The sequence below is a fragment of the Sus scrofa genome, chromosome 1 (genome assembly GCF_000003025.6).
Source record: "Sus scrofa isolate TJ Tabasco breed Duroc chromosome 1, Sscrofa11.1, whole genome shotgun sequence".
NCBI lineage: Eukaryota > Metazoa > Chordata > Mammalia > Artiodactyla > Suidae > Sus > Sus scrofa.
Window position 1 is genome coordinate 10,293,270 of NC_010443.5, and position 24,203 is coordinate 10,317,472.

The 24,203-nt window shown below is 42.3% G+C and overlaps 1 protein-coding gene across 2 annotated transcripts; it reads right to left on the minus strand.

Moving 5' to 3' along the window:
- LOC110259923 (oleosin-B6-like) lies at positions 8,438 to 19,733 on the minus strand. 2 transcript variants are annotated; one of them, XM_021086562.1, is made up of 2 exons: positions 17,811 to 19,733; positions 8,438 to 8,876 (listed from the first exon to the last, which is right to left on the minus strand). In XM_021086562.1, exons 1-2 carry the CDS (start codon positions 18,334 to 18,336, stop codon positions 8,833 to 8,835), a joined length of 570 nt encoding a protein of 189 aa, XP_020942221.1. In that variant the 5' UTR covers positions 18,337 to 19,733; the 3' UTR covers positions 8,438 to 8,832. The 2 variants fall into 2 exon arrangements, with proteins under 2 accessions (XP_020942221.1, XP_020942224.1); XM_021086565.1 differs by lacking the exon at positions 8,438 to 8,876 and adding an exon at positions 12,090 to 17,274.

A 24,203-nucleotide genomic window follows, 5' to 3' on the forward strand; every position in this document is an offset into this window, starting at 1 on the left:
GAAAATAAACAACACAGGGAACTATATTCAATATCTTGTAATAACCTATCAAGGAAAAGAGTCTGATAAAAATATATACATACATAAAAACTGAATCACTTTGTTGTATACCTGAAACTAACACAATATTGTAAATCAACTATACTCCAATTAAAACAATAAGTTAGAGGCAGTGGATCAGAGTTCAGTGAACTCTAAGAATAAACTTTCTGCGTACGTTGGTATCAATATTAGAAATGGTATGTTTACTCTATTGGTTCAAGTAAAGACCAGATGAGCATGTGTTGAATATCTCAGCAGACATTCTAGATAGCAGCAGTAATGGAAGAGAGGCATGTGTTTAATCCTTAAACTCCAAAGTGGCATAATTCTATTAGAAAACATAGAGAGAGAGTAAAGAAGGAGACAAGGAAATACAAGGCACCAGGAGTTCTTGTGGCTCAGCGGGTTAAGTACCTGACACAGTGTCCATTAGGATATGGGTTTGATCCCTGGCCTTGCTCAGTGGGTTAAGGATCTGGTGTTGCCGTAAGCTGTGGTGTAGGTCTCAGACACAGCTCAGATCCCACGTGGCTGTGGCTGTGGTGTAGACTGGCAGCTGCAGTTCCAGTTCAACCCCTAGCCTGGGAACTTCCATATGCCGCAGGTGTGCCCCCCCCAAAAAAAAACCCAACGAAAAAACGAGGCATCAATTATAAGGCAACAGAAGTGTGTCTCTAGAGTGGCACAGGCAATAGGGGCCATACTAACGTTGTTGTCTCAGCCTGAGATGTGTGAGACCTGTTACAGAGGATCTTTAGGTAGGTCATCCTCAAACTATGCCTTCACCTGTCATTGCTTAAATAAATTGATCATAGTTGTGGCTCTTTTAGAGGGCCCAGAGAGTAGGCAACGTAGTTTTGAAAGATAGCCCTAGAAAACTAAAAACTCCAACACGATAGAGCATGCCTTGCTAAATAGTGCTTAAGTAGCTGTAAACATTGAGACACAACATGAAAGCATATGTGTTAATTTCATTTTCTAACACTATTATATACGTAACATGTAACATACTTTTTAAAAAATTCCCCTTTTACATTTTTACCAGAATAAGAGATGCGTGGTTAAAAGAAAAGTATGGTTGAGCTTATAATGTTATATTCAGTAGATGTAAATCACCATTATAATAAACATAAGACCACGTGTTATAAACTATTAGTTCAAAAGAAATACACTATAATAGTTAAAAGGGGTTTTCTTGAAGGAGGAGCACTTAAATGAGTCCCTAAAAAGTGGAGTAAATGTTTATAGAAGGCTGAATGGGAAGAAATGCTGTGAATATGACTATCTCATGTTCTAGATCTTCTGAGACAGTTTGATTTCAAATATACCCCAATACATGGTCCTGAAAGTAATTACTGGAGCTGGTGCCCCACTCTGGGATGTGAAATACGGTCAGTGTGGACATGAACACGTGCATGGAAGTGCAACAGGGGATGGCTGAGCAATGAGCCAAGTGGGTCAGTACTTAGAGCACAGAGTTGCGGTGGGTGGGACAGCAAGTATGTGTCATCCTCCACTGTCCAATAGCTATCGATCTCTGCATGTTCTAAGGCCCCTTAGTAAACCACTGTGACATCCTGATGTCCCAGGGGACGAAACATTTGCAACTGTTGGAAATGTGATAGAACAAGAAATGTGCAGTCAGTATGTACCATCAGCTGCATAGATTGTGAAAGAGCAGCCATCGTTCTATTCTGTGACTGGATAAAAATTGTAGCTCTTTTAATTTAACTTAATTTTATGGCTGCATACCAAGCATAAGGACGTTCCCTGGCCAGGGATTGAAGCTGAGCCACAGCTGGGGACAGAACCCGGACCTCGACAGTGACGTGGGCTACTGCAGTCCGGTTCTTAACCCACTGTGCCATGGCGGGAACTCCTGCGAATCTTTTTAAAGATAGAAACTCGAGCTTAAGAGAGACCCTGGGCACCATTTCCTGCAGTACGTGGCCAGGTCACGTTTTGCCACCCTCTCTCCCTCGGCCACTCCACCTCCCCGGCCCCATCTTCTGCCCCTGGGCCACGGGCCACGGGTTCTGGAGAGCAGAGCAGTTTGGTGAGATTTTGTTCAAACATTGTAGGCTTCTTGTCTTTCTTACTATTATAATAGCAAGGCAGTAGAAATAGGAAGAAAAAGGGAGGGTGGGACTACGGGTAGTAGAACTAATAGCAAACTGGACTTTCTTTTCTTTCCTTTTTTTTTTCGGGTCTTTCTAGGCTATGAATGAAATGTTCATGAACAACAAAAAAGTTGCCTATGAAGTACATTAAAATGTAAAAATATGAATCCAGAGGAAGTATCTCCATAGAATGAGAATATTTTATCATTAACCTTTCTTGGGTCCAAAATTCATCAAAGTAGTTTAAAATTGTGTAGTTTTTATATCACAGTGTTTATGAATACACTACATAAAAATATGAGTAGTAAGGCAAGATATGTTGTTCCAGTGTCATTTTTCTTTTGTTGATTCTTTAATTTTTTTCCTTTTATTGTTTTCGCTTAACAAGAGTCTTGCTTTAATTAAGAAAAGCCAATGTCTGGCAACTACCTGGTAGAATCACAAGGCCAAAGAGATAATGAGACTGTAGGCGTGACAGAAGGATCCTGATGTCTGCTATCCTCATTTCACTAGAAAATATCACGCATTTAACTTTATTCATAAATGCAAAGTTTCCTTTTTGATAGTATGCCTTATTTTACACCTTCCTTTTAGAATTACCTGGGTTCCCACAGTCCTCCTAAATCTGCAATATTATCATTATATTACACCAAATTAAAATAAAGATCTGCAAAAGATAAAAGTAGCTTCTTTTCTTTTTTTTTTTTGTCTTTTTGCCTTTTCTAGGGCCGTTCCCACGGCGTATGGAGGTTCCCAGGCTAGGGGTCGAATCGGAGATGCAGCCACCAGCCTACACTAGAGCCACAGCAACTCGGGATCCGAGCTGCGTCTGCAACTTACACCGGACCCTCAACCCACTCAGCAAGGCCAGGGATCGAACCTGCAACCTCATGGTTCCTAGTCGGTTTCGTTAACCACTGCGCCACGACGGGAACTCCAGCTTCTTTTCTTGTCTTCTGTGTCTGCTGTTCCTTTCAGTTGACTCAGCTGTCAGCTGTGGCCCAGAGCAGCTCTGAACACATGGTCATATGACCCATTAGCATTTACACAAAGCCTGCATCTCAGCCATTAACACATTCACTCAAACATTTAAACCTTTAAAGACCCGCCTTGTAGGGTTGGTTTGTGCTCATAGAATGAGCCACCTGTGGGGCACCAATAAACATAGCTAATATCTTAATAGATAAATATGCTTAAGTGTATTTAGTTTTGTTTTTGATTTGGTTCCCCCCCCTCGCCCTGCCTCCAAATTGTCTTTGAGTTGGTGTGAAAATCATCTTCGCCAAAGTGGAAGGGAAATGAGAAGCATTTGGGTTTAGGGGAATGAGTTTACATTCTGCGTTTGGATGAACTGTAGAAGTCTGTGATGTGAAGAAAATGTCATAGTAATTGTGCTCCTTAAAATGATAGACAAAGCAAATATAACTGGAGCAGACAATACTTTAGTGTAGATTCATGTAGCAGAGTTTGGCTTAAACCAATATTTGTTGCTCCTTTTTAGATGCTTCAAAGACAGCAATCTAGGCAATGTATTTTGATGCATCACTAACTTTCTTCACAACTTTTAAAAAATTTTGGTTAATTGAATCACTGTTTCAAAACCACTGAGTACTGATACTGTGCCAGACAATATTTACTGCGCTACTCCGTATTCTTGTTTTTTAACTCAGTCTTTTCTCACTCTCCTCTTCCTCCTTTTCCTTCTATCTCTGAGACCTCTTACTTTTTAAAATTTTTTAATTAAAAAAAAATTTTAGGAGTTCCTGTCGTGGCGCAGTGGTTAACGAATCTGACTAGGAACCATGAGGTTTCAGGTTCGATCCCTGGCCTTGCTCCGTGGTTGAAGGATCTGGTGTTGCTGTGAGCTGTGGTGTAGGCCGGCGACTACAGCTCCTATTCGACCCCTAGCCTGGGAACCTCAATATGCCACAGGAAGTGGTCCTAGAAAAGGAAAAAAGACCAAAAAAAAAAAAAAATTTTTTTTAATGGCCACACCTACAACATATGGAAGTTCCCAGGATCCTTTTAACCCACTGATCCAGGCTGGAGATCAAACCTGTGCCTCTGCAGCCACGCAAGCTGCTGCAGTTGGATTCTTAACCAACTGTACCACAGAGGGAACTCCCTGAGAACGCTTAAATTTTCCTCCTCAGATTTGTCTTGAATTTTTCCTTTAGTTTTCCTTCATTATATGGATGTGAAAATTTCCCACAAAATCTATTTTCCTCCCTGTTTCAACCCTCTTAGGAATAAATGTCCTTTGATTGAAAAGTCGAAAATATCCACGAATTTTAAACGTAAGTATAATTATGTAAATATATAACAATGTTGTTTCTTTAGTGGTTATGAAATACTGAACTTGGTCACTGATTTGTTTATTTGGTATGTGTCCTTGCTTTTCAGGGAATTTCTGTCCACTTTCAGAACCACCTTACATTTCCTATTCGAAGAACTAACAGAAGCAAAGCAGCTCAGCTAAGAGTGAAATAATTTCAGCGACTATGAAAATTTGCAGAAAAGTGTGGCCAACAGAAAGTGTTCATTCTCTGTGTTTACATTGGCACCGATCTTAAAGGCATGGCATTAACTCAACATAAAGCTATGCTTTTTATTTTTTAATTAATTATTCTCTATTTTTAATTTTTTTTTTAGGGCTGCACTTGCAGCATATGAAAGTTCCCAGGCTAAGTGTCAAATCGGAGCTGCAGCTGCCGGCCTGTGCCACAGCCACAGAAACATCAGATCTGAGCCAATTCTGTGACCTACACCACAGCTCATGCAACACTGGATCCTTAACCCAGTAAGTGAGGTCAGGGATTGAACCCACACCCTCATGGATACTAGCAGAGTTTGTTATTGCTGAGCCACAACAGGAACTCCAAAGCTATGCTTTTTTTTTTTTTTTTCCTTCTCTTTTTTAGGGCCACACTTGTAGCATATGCAAGTTCTCAGATTAGGGGTCAGATCAAAGCTACAGCTGCCAGCTTATACCACAGCCACTGCAATGGGATCCAAGCCGCGTCTGTGATCTACACCACAGCTCATGGCAACGCCAGATCCTTAACACACTGAGCAAGGCCAGGGATTGAATCTGAATCCTCATGGATACCAGTCGAGTTCGTTACTGCTGAGCCACAAAAACAAGTCAAGTTCAAGGGCATCCTGTTTATAACTGGTCATGTTCCAGGCCTATAAAATATTTGCAGAAACAATCCAAAATGGCATATAAGTTAAAGCTCACTCTGGGCAGCTTAAATTTACACAATCATCCTGGGACTTGCTCATCCCATCACATCAGGACACACGACCTCATGATCAAGTGCAATTCACATCTCACGATTCTAGGAATCAATGTACATGGATACAGTTATATTATTATTAAATCCAATTGCTTTGCAATTAACCCGATATGACACCAATACAAATGATTCAAATAACGAGCCTCATGTTTCACAGGAGACAATCAATAAAGTGAGATCACAGCTACTGACAATGCCAGCAATTTGGCTTGTTACTATAGTACTACATTTTTCTCAGGTAGAGGTTGCTGTTCCCCTGTTGAATCACAGCAATCATAACTTTCAACTATTGGCAGTGCCCATGCCTCACAAAGGCATAACATTCAAATATGTTTGGCCATTCCGAACCCATCTTTGCTGAATCATGAGAAGTTACAATCAATCCGGGATGCAATAAATCACAAATTTTCCTTCTTTGCTCCCAAAATGGAATTAGAGCTTTTTTCCCCAGGAAAGACTCCTTATGGGTGGAAAAAAAAAAAAGTTGCCTTTGTTGATAGATAGCATATGTTCTTAGGAGAAAAGCAATTCTTACTCTTCCCCTTGCACAAATGTTTTCCAATCAGCTGACTGAAAGCAAAACCAAATCATAATAGCATCTTTCCTTGTTATTATTATTATTCTGTAGCTTTCTTATGTCCGTTTTAATTAAGTAAAAGCACCTCACAGTTACAACCCTGATCTAAACCAACGTTTTTCGGAAATGTTACAACCCTCTTATCATCTCACTCTGTTTTGGCAGATGTTGCCAGTGTGTGTCTGACAGGCAGCTCGGAGTAGAGAATCACCTTCCTGAGGGCAAGGACTGTGTGTCCCTGGAATCTAGCGGACCTGTGCACAGACAGTTCATAGGTGTTTGTTGACAGCCCATTCACATATTGCCTGGTTTTAGACCTCGTGACTCCTTATTTTAAGTGTACTGAACTTGACCTTATGGAATATTTAGGACAGGCACGGACCAAAAAATTGTATTTTTTCCATGTCTCTCTTTATATACTTGTTTCTAAACAGAGACCCGTCAGGTCAGGGTATGTTTCCATGATGCCATTTTCATCTCCTGAAGCGAGGCGAACAGATCACTAAGTATGCGAAACGTCTCTCTCTTTAAACAACCAGTGCGGATGATGGAAAACAATGACTTATATTTAATACTCTAAGCGGAGTCTGTTCTCCATGAATCATACTGTATACAGAACAGTGATGAAAACGTTCAGTGTTAAATTTCTCCCTGGCCAGGGAGGAAACCATGGAGGTGAATCACAGTTTTAGTGATGACTGTCCTGAGGAAGCTAAATCGGGAAGCCGCAGGTTAAAAAAGGAGTGGGGAGTGAACCCTTCCCAGGAAGGCAACGGTCATCACCTCCGAGAAGGCAGCAGACGCCCCCTTCCGCCGCTTACACCCAGGCAAGAGTCTGCGGAAGAGTTCCTGGAGAGAAACTCTGAAAGCAGAGGAAACCAAACCCAAGGTACACGTAGAGTTTCCCAGGGACTGGGGAAAAGAAACAGGGCTTCTTGTTGAGGGGAGATAAATGGCTGCCTGTTTGAGGAACACAACTGCACACACTCACTCCTGTGAAAGAAATTCTTTTAAGAGCAATTGGATTAGAGATGGAGATTTACATGGATGGGTTTAAAGAGGAGGAGCGTGTAAGAGACAGACAAGATGTACATCCGTCATTTGCTGCAGTACTGTTAACAGTGCTGGCGACTTAGGATACGTGTTAAGTGGGAAAATGGGCCACTAAACTATAATTAAAGTATGATTACAATTACGTTAAATACGCGTGCTATGGACAAAGACTGACCAGGAATCCAGAGAAATTAACATAGTTATTGTGTTAATGTTAATGTAGTGATGTTGTTTGTTTGCTGCTGTTTAAATTGTGTGGGTGTGAATGTGAGGGCCGGGGTGGGGAAAGACTCTGGGTTGAGTGTGTTAGTAGGACAGCGACACAAAGAATCAGTAAGCCGGAGTTTAGGGTTCACAAGCCACACCAGCTGTGGACTTAACCTCTCCGAGTGTCAGTGTCTTTATATAGACCGTGGGGATAACAGCACCTGCCCTGCACTAATGGGGCAGTGAAAACACTCTGTAAATGGAAACTATTGTAGGAGATCGTGTGAGGGATTAAGGTCAGAGTGCTGTATAGACCAGAGGCTTCAACAGTCCAGAACTGAAAAAGTTATCCTGAATTTCTTATCTTAGCAGTCATAAGGGATCTGGACAGCGTGTTAAATCTTAACTACACATGCACAAATTACAATCACTTACTGGGCACCTACTAACTGTTTTACTAACCAGGTTTCCCAATATCACTTACAGAATAATCCATTTTTCTTCCATTTGAAATGATCTGAAATGCTCCCTTTATCACATGCTTGGGTTTATTTCTGAACTCTATTGTCTCTCTGTTTACCATTGTAACTTTATAACTGTGGTAGCTTTATAATGTTTAAAATTCAGTTGGGCAAGTTTTTTTTTTTTGAAACATCACTTGAAAATTTATTAGATTCAAAGCATTTCGTCAATATATATATTATTTCAGTCCTCACAATAATTCTTTTTTTTTCCAGCTCTATTGAGATATAATTGACATATAACATTGTATAAGTTTAAGGTATACAAGGTGATAATTTAATATATGTATATATTACAAAACAATTGCCACAATCAACACATCTATCATCTCACAAAGTTACCGTGTGTGTGTGTGTGTTTTGAGAATGATGGTTGGGCAACTTTTTAGTTTTTTTTCTCTCTGTCTCTTTTTTTTTTTCTTGGTCATTTTAGGGCTGCACCCTTGGCATATGGAGGTTCCCAGGCTAGGAGTCTAATCGGAGCTGTTGCTGCCGGCCTACACCACAGCCACAGCAACACTAGATCTGAGCCGCGTCTGCGACCTACATCAGAGCTCCAGCAACACCGGATCCTTAACCCACTGAGCGAGGCCAGGGATCCAACCTGTGTCCTCATGGATGCTATTTGGGTTCACTAACTGCTGAGCTGTGATGGGAGCTCTGGTTTTTTTCTTTTTTAAATAGTATCCAGGGTAGAGTGGGAGCTATTAAAGAGGATAACTAAGCTCGGGCACAAAGAAGTAAGTAACCAGCCCAAAGGTGCAGGGTGGTATAGCATAGTCTTAGAAGAGACTTTGGAATCAGAGAATGGTTTACTGGGCTCAAACCTGGTTTATTACTTACCATCTGGGTGACATAACATACATTGCTTAATCTCTCTCATCTCTTTCTTCACCTGTAAATTGAAGATAACACCACCTACCTTAGAGTGTTGTGCTGTGGATTAAATTACAATAGGAATGTGAACTTCCCTAATACCACGCCTGGCACGCAGCCCTCCTTTGTAGGCACTCCTAGTGGTGAGGACATGGCTTCTTTTTCTTAGATTTTCTGGCATCTGCAAAAAGAAGCAAAAGAGCCAGGAATTATCACCAACTTCTACACAGCACTCCGAAGGCTAGTTTCATTGTACAGAGATATATGATGACTGCATAGTAAGGACACATACATATTTGCTGCTCCAGGACTATGGCAAAGCAGGAGACACCGTGTACCATTTAATCCGTAAAGTACACTGTCTTGCTGCAGCCAAGCACATGGGATGTCACACAGATAAGGATGCCAGGCAGTACGTTCCTGTCAGACCCTGAGGGGAGGCGAGTGCAGGAGAGAGGGACACTGCCATGGGCGATGGGAATGGGGAGAATAATGGGGCCTCTCTTCTCTCTTCTGCTATGACAAGTTTGGATTTTAAGTGATTTAGGGGCAGAGATCATATTTATTATTCCCCTTTTGTAATTTCTAGATTATTGGATGATATTTACAATACTTAATGATCAGAGTGAAGAACTGTCACATAGGGCCTTGTAGTGACCCCCTGTCTCTGAGAGTAACCAGGACCACTTTTGTGGGAAGCTGCTTTCTTCTCTCCCTTGGAAGCAATGGATGGAGTCTGATTAGAGTTAATTTTAATAAAGACCTGACATGATGTGCTAGGATCTTGGGCATTCAAATGAAGTAGAGCTGGCCAGCCAGCTTGGATAAAAATAATCTCAATTCCCCCTCACTACTGGCTTAAGAACAAGTCAAGTCCAGTTAAAAAAGTATTTGCTTATTGAGTGATTTTTGTGTATAGCACTATAAAAAGGTTTACAAAAGAAGGACTCTGTCTGACATTCACTGTCTGAATTGGACAGACAAGAAATAAAATAATAATAGGCACCATCTGTTGAGCCCCTGAATTATACTGTGCTGAGTTCTGTGTTCAGCATCCATTATCTCTAATTCATGAATGCTTCCCACAAATGTTTCTTGAGTACCTATTATGTGCCAGGCATTCTGATTGCTGGGAACACCTTAGGCCTGAAGGAAGAAGAGGTCCCTGCCTTGAGAGAACCCACATTCTAGTGTCAGAAGCAAGGTCAGCCCACATTATGAAGTGCAGCAAAGCAGGGTGGCGGGATGGGGAGGGATTTGGGTGTATGTGGGACATATTTTAGGGCAGGCCTCTCCAACAGACTGAGCTATGTCCAGCGGGGAAGGGGTGTCCCAGGCAGAGAGAAGAGCGAGTGTACAGCTGCCCAGGTGAGATGCGTGTGGCACAGGTCCTGAAGCCAGTGTGGCTGGACTGGGCTGAGGGAGAAGGAGAAGCAGAAGCAGCAGGAGACACAGGCAAATGATAAGCATTTCAGGCTTTGTTCTGAGGACAATGGGAAGCTCTCAGGAAATTTTGGGCAGAGGAGTGTTACCTGGAAACAGACCCTGAGATGGAGATCAGCAGGCGGGAGACAGACTGTCTCATGACTGTAAGAGCACGAGACACGCAGGACTGGGTGATGGCAAAAACCTCAGGGGACCCTGCTGGAAGCTACGGGGTTGGGGCGACCCTGCAGAGTGTTCCCAAGTTGAGGCAAAGGGCCAGACCTGGGAAGCTGGCATCAGTTCTGCCTCTCAAAAGGGGTTACAAACTTTGGGTGAAGCCGCTTCCTTTAGGGCAGTGCCTGAGGAGGTTTGCCTCTGCAGATGACCAGCAGGCACCAGCCCAGCATCTGAGGCATTGACACCTCAGTCCTGGAGGGGAATCTCGGTGGCACACCTGAGGGTCAGTACAAATCTGCTTATGTTTTATTTCTCATAACAATTCTCCAAGTTAGGTATTTCTGTGTTCTTTCTGAGATGCAGGGAGTTTAAGAAACTTGTTTAAGCTCACCCATCTGGCAGATGTCAGATCCAAACTTAGGTCTCTCTGAGTCCAAAGACCAGGTACTTTAAAAAATGTGGTTAAAACATATGTAACATTTTAGCCATTTCCCCCCTTTTCTGGCCTCTCCATGGCATATGGAGTTCCCGGGGCCAGGGATCAGATCTGAGCCTCAGTTGCAACCTAACCTGCAGCTGTGGCAATGCTGGATCCCTAACCCACTGTGTCGGGTCGGGGATCAAACCTTTGTCCCAGCTCTCTAGAGCTGCTGCCGCCTAACCTGTTGTGCCACAGTGGGAACTCGTCATTTTAGCCATTTTTAAGTGTACAATCCGGTGGCATTAAGAACAATTAATATTGTGTAACCATCCCTGCCATCCATCTCTAGAACTCTTTTCATCTTCTTCTAAGTACCTTATGTAAGTGGGATCACACAATACTTGTCACTTGTGACTGGCTTATTTCACCTAGCATAAGGATTTCAAAGTTCACCCATGTTGTAACATGTGTCAGAAATTTCCTTTTTTTCAGACGGAAAGCCCTCCTTAGTATGTACAGACTACATTTCGTTTATCTAGTCTTCTGCTGATAGGCATATGCGTTTGCTGTTTCCACTTCCTAGCTATTGTGAATAATGCTGGGGATGCTGGTAAACAAATACCTTTTTGAATCCCTGCTTTCAATTCTTTTGGGTACATACCCAGAAATGGAATTACGAGATTATATGGTAATTCTATTTTTAATTTTTGAGGAATTGCCATACTGTTTTCCACAACAGTTGCACCATTGTACATTCCCAACAGCATTGCACAAGAGTTCCAATTTCTCCACATCCTTGCCAACACCGCCTTTTTCTTCTTTCCTTTCTTTCTTTTTTCCTTTCCTTTCTTTCCTTTTCCTTTTCCTCCCTCCCTTCCGTCCTTCTTTCCATCCTAATGGGTATGAAGTGGCATCCATTGTGGTTTGAAGACCATGCATTTTTCATGCTGCCATGCTGTCTCTCAGAAAGGAATCCAAGATTGCCAGCATGCATCCAACTCCAACTTTCCATTTGCGGATGGAAATGGTGACAATACTAGGTTAAATCCCAAACTCAAGTTAATTTCCCTGGGTTAACAGTGAGCTACAGCAGAGCAATTCTCAATATCCCCCAAGTCACCCAGACATCTAAAGAACAGGATAAAATTTGGCACTGTGTAAGAGTTAATCTTTAAAGGTTTTGCTCAAGGACCTTAAAATAGTTTAGGAAACTGTGTCTTCTTTGCACATTAAAGATTAATATTTATAATTTTATCATAAATTTAAACAGGTGCAAAGAATATAATTTGTAGCATATTGTAAATATTGACATTTTAAAATAAAATGGTTTCATTGGTTTTAAATGTATCCAAACGGAATCTAAATCATCCATTTCAGAAATACACAAACAAGCTCATCTTTTTTTTATTACTCAAATGAATTTATCAACAAACAAGCTCATCTTTACCAAGCAAAAATTATATCGTTTTGTTTTCTCTTTGAAATTTTATTTCCATTCTACTTTTCCTTCAAAATTTTATGCTAATGTAACATATTTATGCTTGCACCTCTTTTACTGAGTAGTCCATCATACTTTTATCTATCGAACATTTGTATAAAAGTTAAAATGTATATACACTTTAAAATTCCTGTGACCATAGGGTCTAAGTAATTTCTGGATTGAGTTACCATTACAATTATTAGTATTGCACAATTGATCAAAACAATTTAAATGAATAGAACACTTTGATAAATGTTAACATAAAAGTAAAGTTTTATTGGATATTCTCATTTCTTAATAAGATGGATGATACTATCTTTATTCAAACACAATATGTAGTATAGATAAATACTACTTATTGTTAGAATGACAGTGTTTAGCATCCATTCCTTTTCTATTTTTCATTTTTTTAGAGATGCAAAATCTTGTTCGTAAAAAGAAAGAGATGGGAATGGAAAGAGTTTTATTATAAAAATGTCTTCAAAATCTTTGAAACGCCTTCTGACTTCTTTGCCCCGAATCAAATGATAGTTTTAATGATCTGACAACTTCACTATTTTTTCCTTCAGTCTTGTTGAAAGCAGAGTATTGAAAACCACCTGATTTCCAAAGGATTTATCTAATGGGTTATAAGTTGAGTTGTATATCCACCAAAATTCATTATGTTGAAGTCCTAAACAATGCCACCTCCAAATGTGACCTCGTTTGGAAATAATGTTGTGGCAGATATAACTAGTTAAGATGAGGTTATTAGAGTGGACCCTAATCCACTATGACTGGTGTCCTTATAAAAGGGAAATGTGGACATGGACAGATAGCACAGAGAGCGGAGGATATCAAGACACTGGGAGAAGCTGGCTGTCCACTAGCCAAGTAGAAAGGCCTGGAATAGAACCTTCCCTCACAGCCTTCAGAAGGAAGGAACCCTGCCCACACCGGGATTAGAACTGCAAAGCACTGCACCTCTGTTGCTGAAGCACTGGTTTGGGGTACTTTGTTACAGCAATGCTAGCAAACTGATACACAGTTCCTAGAGCCATTCACTGACCCTATACTTATGCCACCACCAATATTTTCAACTTTTCCTTTATTTGGTGCCCAGGAGGGTTTTTTAAACTTCAGGGCAATGCATCCTAGGAAGATTGGCAAGAGTGAAAGGGGTGCCGTTCTCTCGTAAAGTGAGGGAAGAGCCATTGCGCAAAGGGAGGCAGGGGTATTTAACAAAAAACGTATTGCATTTGAAGACATTTATGCTGCTTTCCTTCAAAATATTCTTGTCTGCAGGCTCCTTTGGAAAGCCTTCCTCAGCCTCAGAGGAGTAAGTGTACCTACTTTGAAGATGACTGGGCTTAACCGTAGAAAACCTACTGAAATTCAGAAATGTGGAAAAACTTCTGTCAGCTGGAGGTGTTGATGACATTTTAATGGAGGATATGACATCTGCTGGCCCTGTGTGCAGAATTTTGACTTGTAGCAAGGAGAAGGAAGGACATTCTAGCCAGGGTGGGAGCGACTTGGGAATGGACTTCTGACTAAACTACTGACTTGGTGGGCCCAGCCTACAGAGGACCTGAAGTTATGGGCCCAGGAGCTTGTACTTAGGTGCTAGAGATTTTTGCGTGACCAAGTGGCATGTTGAAAATGATGTTTAGGAAGATCAGCTGGGAGTCAATATGGAGGATGGGAGGGCATGGGCAGAACTAGGAGGCGGTAAGCAATCCAAGGGTTTGGTCATTAATTCATGGACCAGTGTAAGGGCTTTGGAAATGGACAGGTGGCTTCCTCGTCGATTGTGATGGAAATAGAAATTGCACGCCTGTATTATAGTTAAATCCTGTGCCGCCTGCTTGACGATCTTTTCAGATGGGCTGCCAAGTCCCAGAATGAACTCCCTGTCTTGCCTCCACTTCTGCCATGCCTTCTGCTTTAGTGGAATACTGAACGTCTAGAAAGAGGCGACGCTTTTCAGTTGGTCAAGGAGAGGTACAACAGGGGCAACGCTGGTGTCCTATTGTTTGGAGATCCTTCCATTGTAAGGATGGGATGAGTAAAGGCATGGGGAAGCACTTGGTTGACTATAAAGCACCCTGCAAACGTCAAGCGGGGACTCTTCATTACTGATTACTCTTACTGTCACTCGCTGCTCTTTCTTAGAGGGAGTGAAGAGGTTTCCTGAGTGCCTCATTTAGCATTAGCCTTGAGTAACTGAAATCCAGGTAATAGAGGCTCCATTGCGCCTTGCCTGAGGATTTCACTGGGTTTACATCCCTTTCCAATTGGGAAGGTGCTACCAGACCCCTTGCTGAGCCCCAGTGGGGAGAAGAGCCACTCTTCAAATTCCTTCTGGATCCTGTGAGGTGTCTGGCCTCGTGCCCAAACATCCTCCGAGGGCTGTTCATTTTCTGTCAGAATTGTGAGCCTTCCTGATTATGTAGCAACAGAAACAAAGCAGTTCTATGCTCTGAGAAGCAATACTTTTCTACGGCCACAGGCTCTTCTCACTCCCCAATCTGAGCTGGGGCACGCAGAGCATTAGAACAATCCAGAAACACAACCCTCTTATTTTCTCTCTTATATTAGAGAACACTGTGTTTTTAAGACTCTGAGAGGGTAAGAAACTGGTCTCATACTAGAAGAAATGGGGGGTCACTAGCCTATAGTCATCCCTTAATCACATTCACACGAGTGCCCCTCTATCTGTGACCCTGAGGGTCACTGGAACCTTTCGCTGTTCTTAACCTCCAAAGGACATCTTGGCTGTCCTGGGAGAGACATGACGTAGTGGCCATGTGGCTGCTAACACTACTAGGACTTATCATTTGGTATTTCTTCCAGGGATGTAAAGGCGATTATCAATAACAATTGAGTGAGTTTTCTTACCTGCAGTGACTCTGCTATCTCTTACTCATGTGTATGCACCTTTACTTGTATGGATGCCATATAAGCTTATCCAATGGTAGAAAGACAACGTGCAAGCAACAATGGACCGCCTTGGTATTGCTGCCTGCTCCTATTTCATAGATGCGGATGCTAAGCCCTCCTGTTGAGATTACAATAATCCCTATCGTTTCCTGTGTACTTCCCAGAGGCCAGACAGAGGGGCCAAGCGCTTTACACATTAACTCGTTTTCTCCACCAACCTATGGTGTGGGAATATTCACATCTACATTTTACAGAAGAAGAAATGGAAACCTAGAGAAGTTAAATAATTTTCCCAAGGTCACAAAACAAGTCAGTGGCTGTGTCAGTCAGCGTGAGTTAGTTAGGCTTTGTGACAAACAACCCCCAAACCTGAGGTGCTTACAACGAGAAAGATTTATCCTCACTCACATTCCATGTCTATGGAGGGGGCAGGAGGCTCTGCTTCTCTTCACTCTGGGATTTGGGCAGCTAGAGCAGCCCTTCCTCGGGATTTGCTGGTTGTCGTGGCAGATGGAGAAGAGAACATGGCAGAGGCTCCCTCACTGGTGACACATGTTCCTTCTGTTCATTTTGTTGGCCAGAGTCTGTCACATGGCCACTCCTAACTTCAAATGGACAAGGAAGGACAGTCTTACCATCTGGAAGGGAGAGGAGTTATATCTGCAGGCAGAGTGGGCATCTGAGAGGAAAAATATTTTCTAAAGCATGTGCTCTGACCTTCTCATGAATGTCTCTACTTGCTGAGCACCTCCTGGGGCTGGGCACAGTGCTAGGAGCTTTAAAGATGTGGTTTCCAGTCCTCAGGACAACCTGAGGGAGACAGTATTATTATCTTCACTTCACAGATGAAGTTCTTTGAGGCCCAGAAAGGTCCTGAAGTAGCTTGAATCAGATGGCACAAGGAAATAGGGTGCCCTGTGCAGCCTTCAGGTCAGCCTGACTCAGGAGACTGCCATGAGGACTTTCTGAGCCACGGATCACTTCACTTTCACAAGAAAAAAGCCATAACATTTTAAACATTTAAAAAAGGTTAAAACTGTAGTTACTCATGTGTTAATTTTCTAATGAAAAAGGTAATAATTGCTCATTGTTAAGATTCAGACACTACTTACAGGTTTGGAGAAAGTGAAAAATCACTAATGATCAAAACATCTAGAGGGAACCCCACTAACATTTTTGATGGGTCCTTCCAGAGGTGCTGACTTATAACTTGCTTCTTCACATAACATGTTTTTCCATACTTATACTTCATTTTTAATGGCTGCATTATATTCTATTGACTGTGTCACAATTTAGTTAGATTCCTTAATGATGTGCAAGATAAATGGCAAAGATTTATCTTGTTTCCAGTCTATCGCTGTCTCTTGCTGTTTTGAGTTCCATTTCTTTCTGAATAGTGATGTCTAACATCTTATCCTATTTTTCTTATCCAGTTCACACCTTCTCAAATGAGAAACTATAATGGTCAAAGATCTTTAATCAAAACACTAGTTTCATTGTTACTTCTTTTCTCTCTCTCTTCCATAAAGACCACCCTCACATGCTATTAAAATGTTTTTGTTCCTACAGTCTCAAGTCAGGGGTTTTCTTTGTCATTTCTTTTTCTTTTCATGTAGTTTGCCTGAAGTTCCCCTATAAACTGCTCTCCTTCTCTTTTGACTTTTTCTTCCTTTTCCTCTTTCTTTCTCTTCCTTTTTTTTCTGTATACCCGTACTCCTTATCTTATTTTACATGTTCATGTCCCTATTCTGGATCCCATAAATGAAGCGTTTGTGCTCACGGTTCCCCTGAATTCGAGGCAGCTGCCTTTCTTCCTTTTCTACAGCCCCAAGTTCCCCTGCTCAGATCCACCACATCCCCGCCCACTGCACATCCCTCGATGCTGCTGCTGTTCTCCAATGGAAGGGCCTTTCCTGTCATCTGGGTTTGATCTTCAGAGTTCAGCTTAAATGCTGCTCTTTCAAGAAGCCTTCTTTGGCCCCTTTCTTAGTCAAAACCAGTCGTTCGTTCCTCTATGCTTCACAGCGCTTTACTAGGAACTCTGCTAGGAACTTGTTCAGGAAAACATTTATTCAGCGCCTGCAGTATGCTCTGGAGTGCTGGGCCAGTTCGAAAAACTAGTCTTGGCATCCACTGTCTAGGAATCTTCAGCCCCTGGGGAGACAGATGGGTAAGCGCATGATCTCAGCGCCCCCACCCCCCGAGGTGAATGCTGAGGTGGAGGCGGGTGCAGGACAGGCACCAAGAGGAGTAACAGGGCCCGGCCAGCACTGGCTGACTTTTAAATGCTGCCTGTTTTCCCTTAATCGAGGTCAAGATCCATTTTCAAATTCACCAAATTTGTTGATAGTAAGTGCCCGACCTTAATGAACAAATGCCACAGCTGTGCTCAGGGGAAGGAACTAGTGGGTGGACACCAGGCACAGGTCCAAGCCCATTCCCTATATTCCCCGGAATCAGGGTCCTTCTCACATCTTTCTTTCTCCCCGAAATGGACGCACATTCTCCCTCTATTTAGAATAGAAGTAATGACTCTTCCACAAAAGCCTGGAAAATATGACTTTTCCAGAAATGGTTTAGGTCGGTTACAGATCTTCAGCTCCTGGCAACCAACTTTAGGACGGGCTGCGCCCTCACTGGACACGCTCTCTTCGAGGCCCGACAGGGAATCTCTCCGGGGTCCAGCTCACCTGCGCCTCGGCCACAGGCCACGTGCGCGATCCGGGAGAAAAGCCTCCCAGCGCCGCACACCTTGGAGCCGACGCCGCTTCTCCGGCTCTTCCCGCCATCCCGCGCCGCTCCCACCTCCGCGGCCGCCCGACCCCGTCCGCGCCAGATCCGGCCCGGGTTTTGCGGGCCGCCCGCCGCCGCCGCGCTCGCCGGGCAGGGAGCTGGCGCCGCCGAGGCCGCCACGGCCCGGGCGTGGGGGCAGCGCCGCGCCTGCGGGGGTGGCGGGTCCCCGCGCCCCGGCTCCGCGCGCCGGGGGCCCTCGCGCTGCCGCCCCGCCCGCAGCCGACGGGAGCCGGAGGCCGCGCGGCCTCGGACGCAATTCCCCGCCCGAGTCCTCCTCCCGCGGCCGGGAGGGAACATTCCTGCTCTCCCCGCCCGGCCCGCGCCTGTTCCCGCTCCTCCCCCGCCGCGTGTTTTCCGCCCCAGTAAAGATCGTGCCACACAAATAAGCCTCGAATGCCCTTTGCTGAGCGGGCGGGAGGGCATCTAAAGCTGAGCCCGAGTGGGCCATTTTCAGGGCGCGTCTCGGAGCCGCTAAAAGTCTTGTTTTCTCCCTAAAGTGGAAGGTGTGGGGGGCGGGGGCGGGCAAGGGGCCGCTTCCAACTGCTACACACGCTCGAATAGTTGTCAGTAAAATCAAACTGACGTCAGCCCCGGGGAAAAAGATAGGTCTCTTTTGTTCTCCTGTTCTCCCCCCGCCCCCCCACCTCCCCTGCGATCAAAGGCAAAAAACATTTTTTGGAGGTGGGGGAAAGACAAAAAAGGAAAAGAAATTGCAATGCAAAGAGATAGCTTCCATTAGAGCTCCAGCCCGGGCGGAGAGAATGTTTAATGAATGCATCAAGCCTTTTGATCACCCTCGCTCGGTTGGGTTCAGTAGTGCCGGAAGGTTAGCTGCATATCCTGTGGCTGATCTGAAATTCGATCAGCAGAGGGGGCAAAGAAAAGAAAAGCATTTTAATGGGAATCAATAGAGGATCATAGGTCCTGGAAGGAAATACGTGTTGATTAAAAATACCACAAGATTAAAAAATGTTCACGACTGGTTTAAAAAAAGAGAGAGAAGGGAGAGAGAGAGAAGAGAGGGGGAGGAGAGGAAAAAACCCTTAGCAATCTATTTTCTGTGTGTGTTGCTGCCAGAGAGGCAGTCAGCAGACCAACAGTTTGTGTAATGCTTCAAGCTACAGCAGGCAAATTTAAAGCTGTATGCTCAGAACAACATAATAAATACTTATTGAAAATGCATTTCTATTTCTAAGCGGGGTTCACTCATGCATTATACAAAACACCTAGGGCTGCAGTATCCAGACACAAGGGGACAAATAAGGTGTACTGTGACTCAAGTTCTTTAAACTCTTGGGCTTTTAACAGTTGAGAGCAAGAGCTTGGTTTTTTTAAAAACACTGAAACCAAACTAATAGCTTTGTAAGATACCACAGACTTACATTGTCTGAAACTTTAAAAAGAAGTTGTAATTTTAAAAAAAATCTGAAATCTATGAATGTGAAGAGAAAGGTAGGGTGGGGAATTAACAGTGGTAGATGGCATACTGATTGGGTTACAGAGTGGAAAATTATTGCCTTGTAGGTAGAGAAAGTGATCAATAATGTGATAAAAATGGTTGAGGGTTATATGGCTATTTACCTACTACAGTGGGAAAGGGAAACAGGCCTTTTAAATCCATTCTTTAACACAGGAACACAACTATACACCCTCTCTGCATGGCCTCTTGGAGGAGTCAATAGGGCTTAAATGTTTACAAGTTTAACAAACAAAATTCCTTCCTTATTGTGAGGGAATTCAGCTGGACCGGGTGGTGGACTCTTCCTTTCCATGGTCTCTTCCAGTGCTCCTCAACCTGCATTCCTGCCTTCACTCCTACCCAGTTCTTCCTTTTCTTTCAGTCTCTCTGAAGAACAAAAAAGGAGCAAGGAGCATTTTCAGGGCAATTTCCCTTGGATATTTATATATGTAAGAATTTATAGAAATGCTTTCCTTCTCCAAAGATGCCGCCATCCAGGAGCCATGCCTCCTTTATTCAAACTCTTGTGTAGTCCCTGCCATGATTTGGGCTGCAGCTGAGGTGACACTCTGTGACCTTCAAGGCTACATCATAAGAATATTGCTGCTTCGATACCTCGATCCCGTGGAATGCTCCCTCTTGGGACACTGTCTCTCTCTCAGAACCCAGCTGCATTCTTTGAGAAGCATGTGGAGCCCAGGTCATCTGCAGTGCTCAGCTTGATAGCATGCATTTGCTCTCAGCAATGAGTTCCCAGACAACAGATAACATCAACTGCCCTCCAAGTGAATTAGCCATATTGGAAGTCCAGTCCTGTTGAACCTCCTGACAACTTCAGCCCAGCTGCCTTCGCACTGTAGTTGCATGAAAGACCCGAAGCAAAGAGTACCCAGCTGAGCACAGACAACCCATAGAATAATAAGAGATAATAAGTAATGAGTATGAAATGAGTAAATTATAGCTTTTATTAATATCTTAATTTTAGAGTAGATACCAAAACTGCTTGTTATAATAAACTTAAATGAAATAAGCTAGTAGCTCGCAGTCTCCTCCTTGCCCCTTTCCTCCTGCCCCAGGGTTTTTCTTCACCATCCACAATGCTAGCCCTTATTCCTGAAGGCTATTAAGCTGAGCAACATAAAGACACACAATTCTGTAAGCCTTTCCTCTGGGGGCTTAGAGTCCAACTGGGAATAGAAGATGCTTTTTCTAAGAAGGAGAAGCCATTTATGCACTGCTAGGTCCTGGCATAGCAATGAGTGTTAAACCATCTGTTGTTAAATGAAAATATTGTTTATTTTTTATAACATGCATTTAGGAGGGAGGAAAGCTATCTAGGGTTTGAGCTGGCCTTTGCTCACAGGTTTTTTTTTTTTTTTTTTTTTTCTTCAGCTTCTTTCTGGTGCAGTTCTACCTTTCCTGGGATTTTCAAAATGTTAAGAGTTCAGGAGGACAAATATTTTCTAATTTTAGTAGGCACCAACATGAGCAGATCTCGGGTTTTATTTTAATATTTATAATACTAAATGATCACTTGGAATATACATCCTCCCATGTATGATGGAGCCAGTGCCCTTGGCTCTGCAGTGCCTCCCTTCCCATGAAACCTGTTGCATCTACCGTGGCTGCAGCAGTCACTGGACACTTCTCCTCCATCGCGGTTAATTCACCCAAGAAGGGTATGAGGGATGGAAAGGTGTGGGCAGGAAGTCAATTCAGGCTCACAAATCTCTAAGGTATAATTTAATTTGTACGTACAATGTTTGGGGGTTTTTCCTTAATTTGCTTAAAGAGATTACTTTTTTTAAAAAAATTTTGATCTGGTTGATATATGTATGTGTATATATATGTATATACACATAATGAGCCTGGTGAAAAATATTTTTCAGGAGCAAATGGGTCAGCTATTACTCCTCATAATCCTTTATAGATCCTTCAGATATTTTATTCTGAATGTGATGGTTACACCACCTGCCGGAATAGAAGTTTCCTTCTGGAATGCAGAGTTGGAAAGTGTAATATCATTTCATAAGGTGCTGGCCAAAGTTGCATCCCGCCCCTTTGCTGCTACCTCTGGCTTGGTTTGCATCATCTCCAGGGTGGCTTTTCATGCTTCATTCCCATGAGGTGGTTGGGTCTTCCAGATCAGTGTTCTTGGAGTTGAGCTTGATTCTTGAAATGGGGCCCTTTCAATAAGTTTGAAAAGGAAGTACCATCCATTTAATTCTTCTTTTCTTTTTTTCTTTTTTTCTTTCTTTCTTTTTTTCTTTCTTTCTTTCTTTCTTTCTTTCTTTCTTTCTTTCTTTCTTTCTTTCTTTCTTTCTTTCTTTCTTTCTTTCTTTCTTCCTTCCTTCCTTCCTTCCTTCCTTTCTTTCTTTTTCTTCCTTTCTTGCTTTTTTCTTTTTTTTGTCTTTTTGTCTTTTCAGGGCTGCACCCATGGCATATGGAGGTTCCCAGGCTAGGGGTCCAATTGGAGCTGTAGCCGCCGGCCTACACCACAGCCACAGCAACTTGAGATCCAAGCCATGTCTGCGACCTACACCACAGCTCATGGCAACACCAGATCCTTAACCCACTGAGTGAGGCCAGGGATGGAACCTGCATCCTCATGGATGCTAGTTGGGTTTGTTAACTGCTGAGCCACTATAGGAATGCCCTTCCTTCTTTCTCTTCTTCACTTCTTCCATTCTTCCTTTCTCATTCATTCATTCATTCATTCAACAAACAAGTATTTGTCTACTGTTGGCCAAACTCTGTTTAGGATCTGGTAATACAGGGATGGGCCTTACAACAGCTTCCAGGTTTGTTGGAAAGACCTGCAGGTAATCAGATAAACGTTGGTGGGGAACTGGAGTGATTATGAAAACTCCAAGGACAGCAGTCAAGGAATGGAGAAGGAAAGGGGAAGCCTCAGACAGTCTGAACTAGAAAAAAGCCTGGGAATTAGCCAAGGAAAGGCCAGGGGGTGTGATAATGTAGTAAGAAGGGAAACTGGAATTGTAAGTCTTTGAAATGTTTAGTAGAGAAACATTACTAATTTTGCACTGAACTCTGTAAGGACACCTAGACAGAGAGATGTTTAAGCTAGTCCTGACATTTAAAAAAAAAATTTTTTTTAACAGCGATAAATGCAAGACGTCATCATACAGTCACCTTTCAAGCTATGAGCTGTTTTTCAGACTAAGTGAGCTCACTTTCACTTATGTCCTTCAGCAAAGGTTTCCCTTGAATGTGACTGACCTTTTTAAAGAGTTTAAAATATTTCATCTGAAATAGTGGTAGTAGCTGTCATATTTAAAAGATTTTTTTCTTTTATGATTATTGTACTCTTAATGTCTTTTTGATGTTGATTGTACTAGTTGCTTTCTTTTGTACTTATAAGTATCTGAGCTGTTTGTACATATTTTGTAGTTACAGTACTCTAGTTTCATGTTACTTTTTTGTGTGTGTGGTGAAATAGTTTTATAACGTAAAATTACATGAAATTTACTATTTTGAGTTTTTTTTCTTTTTTTTTTGGTGGTGCCCACAGCATGCAGAAACTCCCAGTCCAGGAACTGGACTCCTGTCACAGCAGTGACCTGAGCCACAGCAGCGACAATCCTTAAATGCTAGGCCACCAGGGAACTCCCCATTTTGAGCATTTTTTAAAGTGTACCGTTCAGTGGCATTCAGTACAGTTACATGACAATGCAATGATCACCACCATCCCTCTCCAATAACTCCCCTTTTCCTCTTCCTCTTCCTCTCCTCTGGAAACTGCTTTGTCTCGTGACTTTGACTACTCTAGCTACCCCATGTAATCATTTCACGTTTTAAACTTTTTGGCAGAATGGCTTTCAGACTTGAAATGATGCTGGAGAAAGATTTTACAAGATGAATTACTGAAATTTTGAATACATTTAAGTGTGCTGCATGCAGATTTTTAATTTTCCATGCATGTATGATTTATTCTGAAACAGGCTGTATCACTGTGTCTCAAGTCATCATGCACGGAACCAAAACTTTCAGCCTGATAAAGACTACTGAACAATTAGGGTGGCATAATAGTACCATAAATTGTCATGAGACCCTGTCTCATCTAATTTGATTGGGTCTTTTTCTATATGTGAAATTAAGTGTTCTCCAGCTAAAACAATCTGATTCACTACACTCCTCGGAACAACTGTGTCACTGGCTCCCTTAATATATGAAAGAGGATGATTAATACTACAATGTATTTTTATAATCACTCATTTTACACATTTCCGAAAAGAGTGAAAATAACATTTTACTTCACTCGCAGATATCTAAGAAATAACACTTTTTACTCTAATGTATAAAGATGTCAATTTAAATAGTAAAAGTGAACTCTGAGAAATAAAGATAGGAAACTACAGCTTCCACTGACTCAAACCTTTGTTAAAAAAGTATTATACAGTAAGATTAGAGACATACACTTGTATTAGAAATAATTTTATTGCCAAATTATCCATGTAAAATTTTAATTAATAAAAATTATATATTTCAATAAAAATAATCTCTACAATAGCAAAATTTAAGCTTTTAAAGCTTTTTGCTTTCGCTATGATGTCGTCTTTGCCAGAATTATTTGAAAAAGGCCTTCACTCTTAGAACTAATTTCTTTATAGGAATTCTAGTTCTTAGGTTGCAGTAAAGACAGAGGAACCTCATTAATTCTCATTTTGCTAATCCATAAACTCTATAATTTCCACAAAAATTCCTCAGCAATATCATTTTACTTCACAGGAAATATTTTATAGCAGGGAGCTCTAGGCAAAGCTCAAATCACTAACAATTCATTACTTTTGCCAAATATACTAGAGACTAT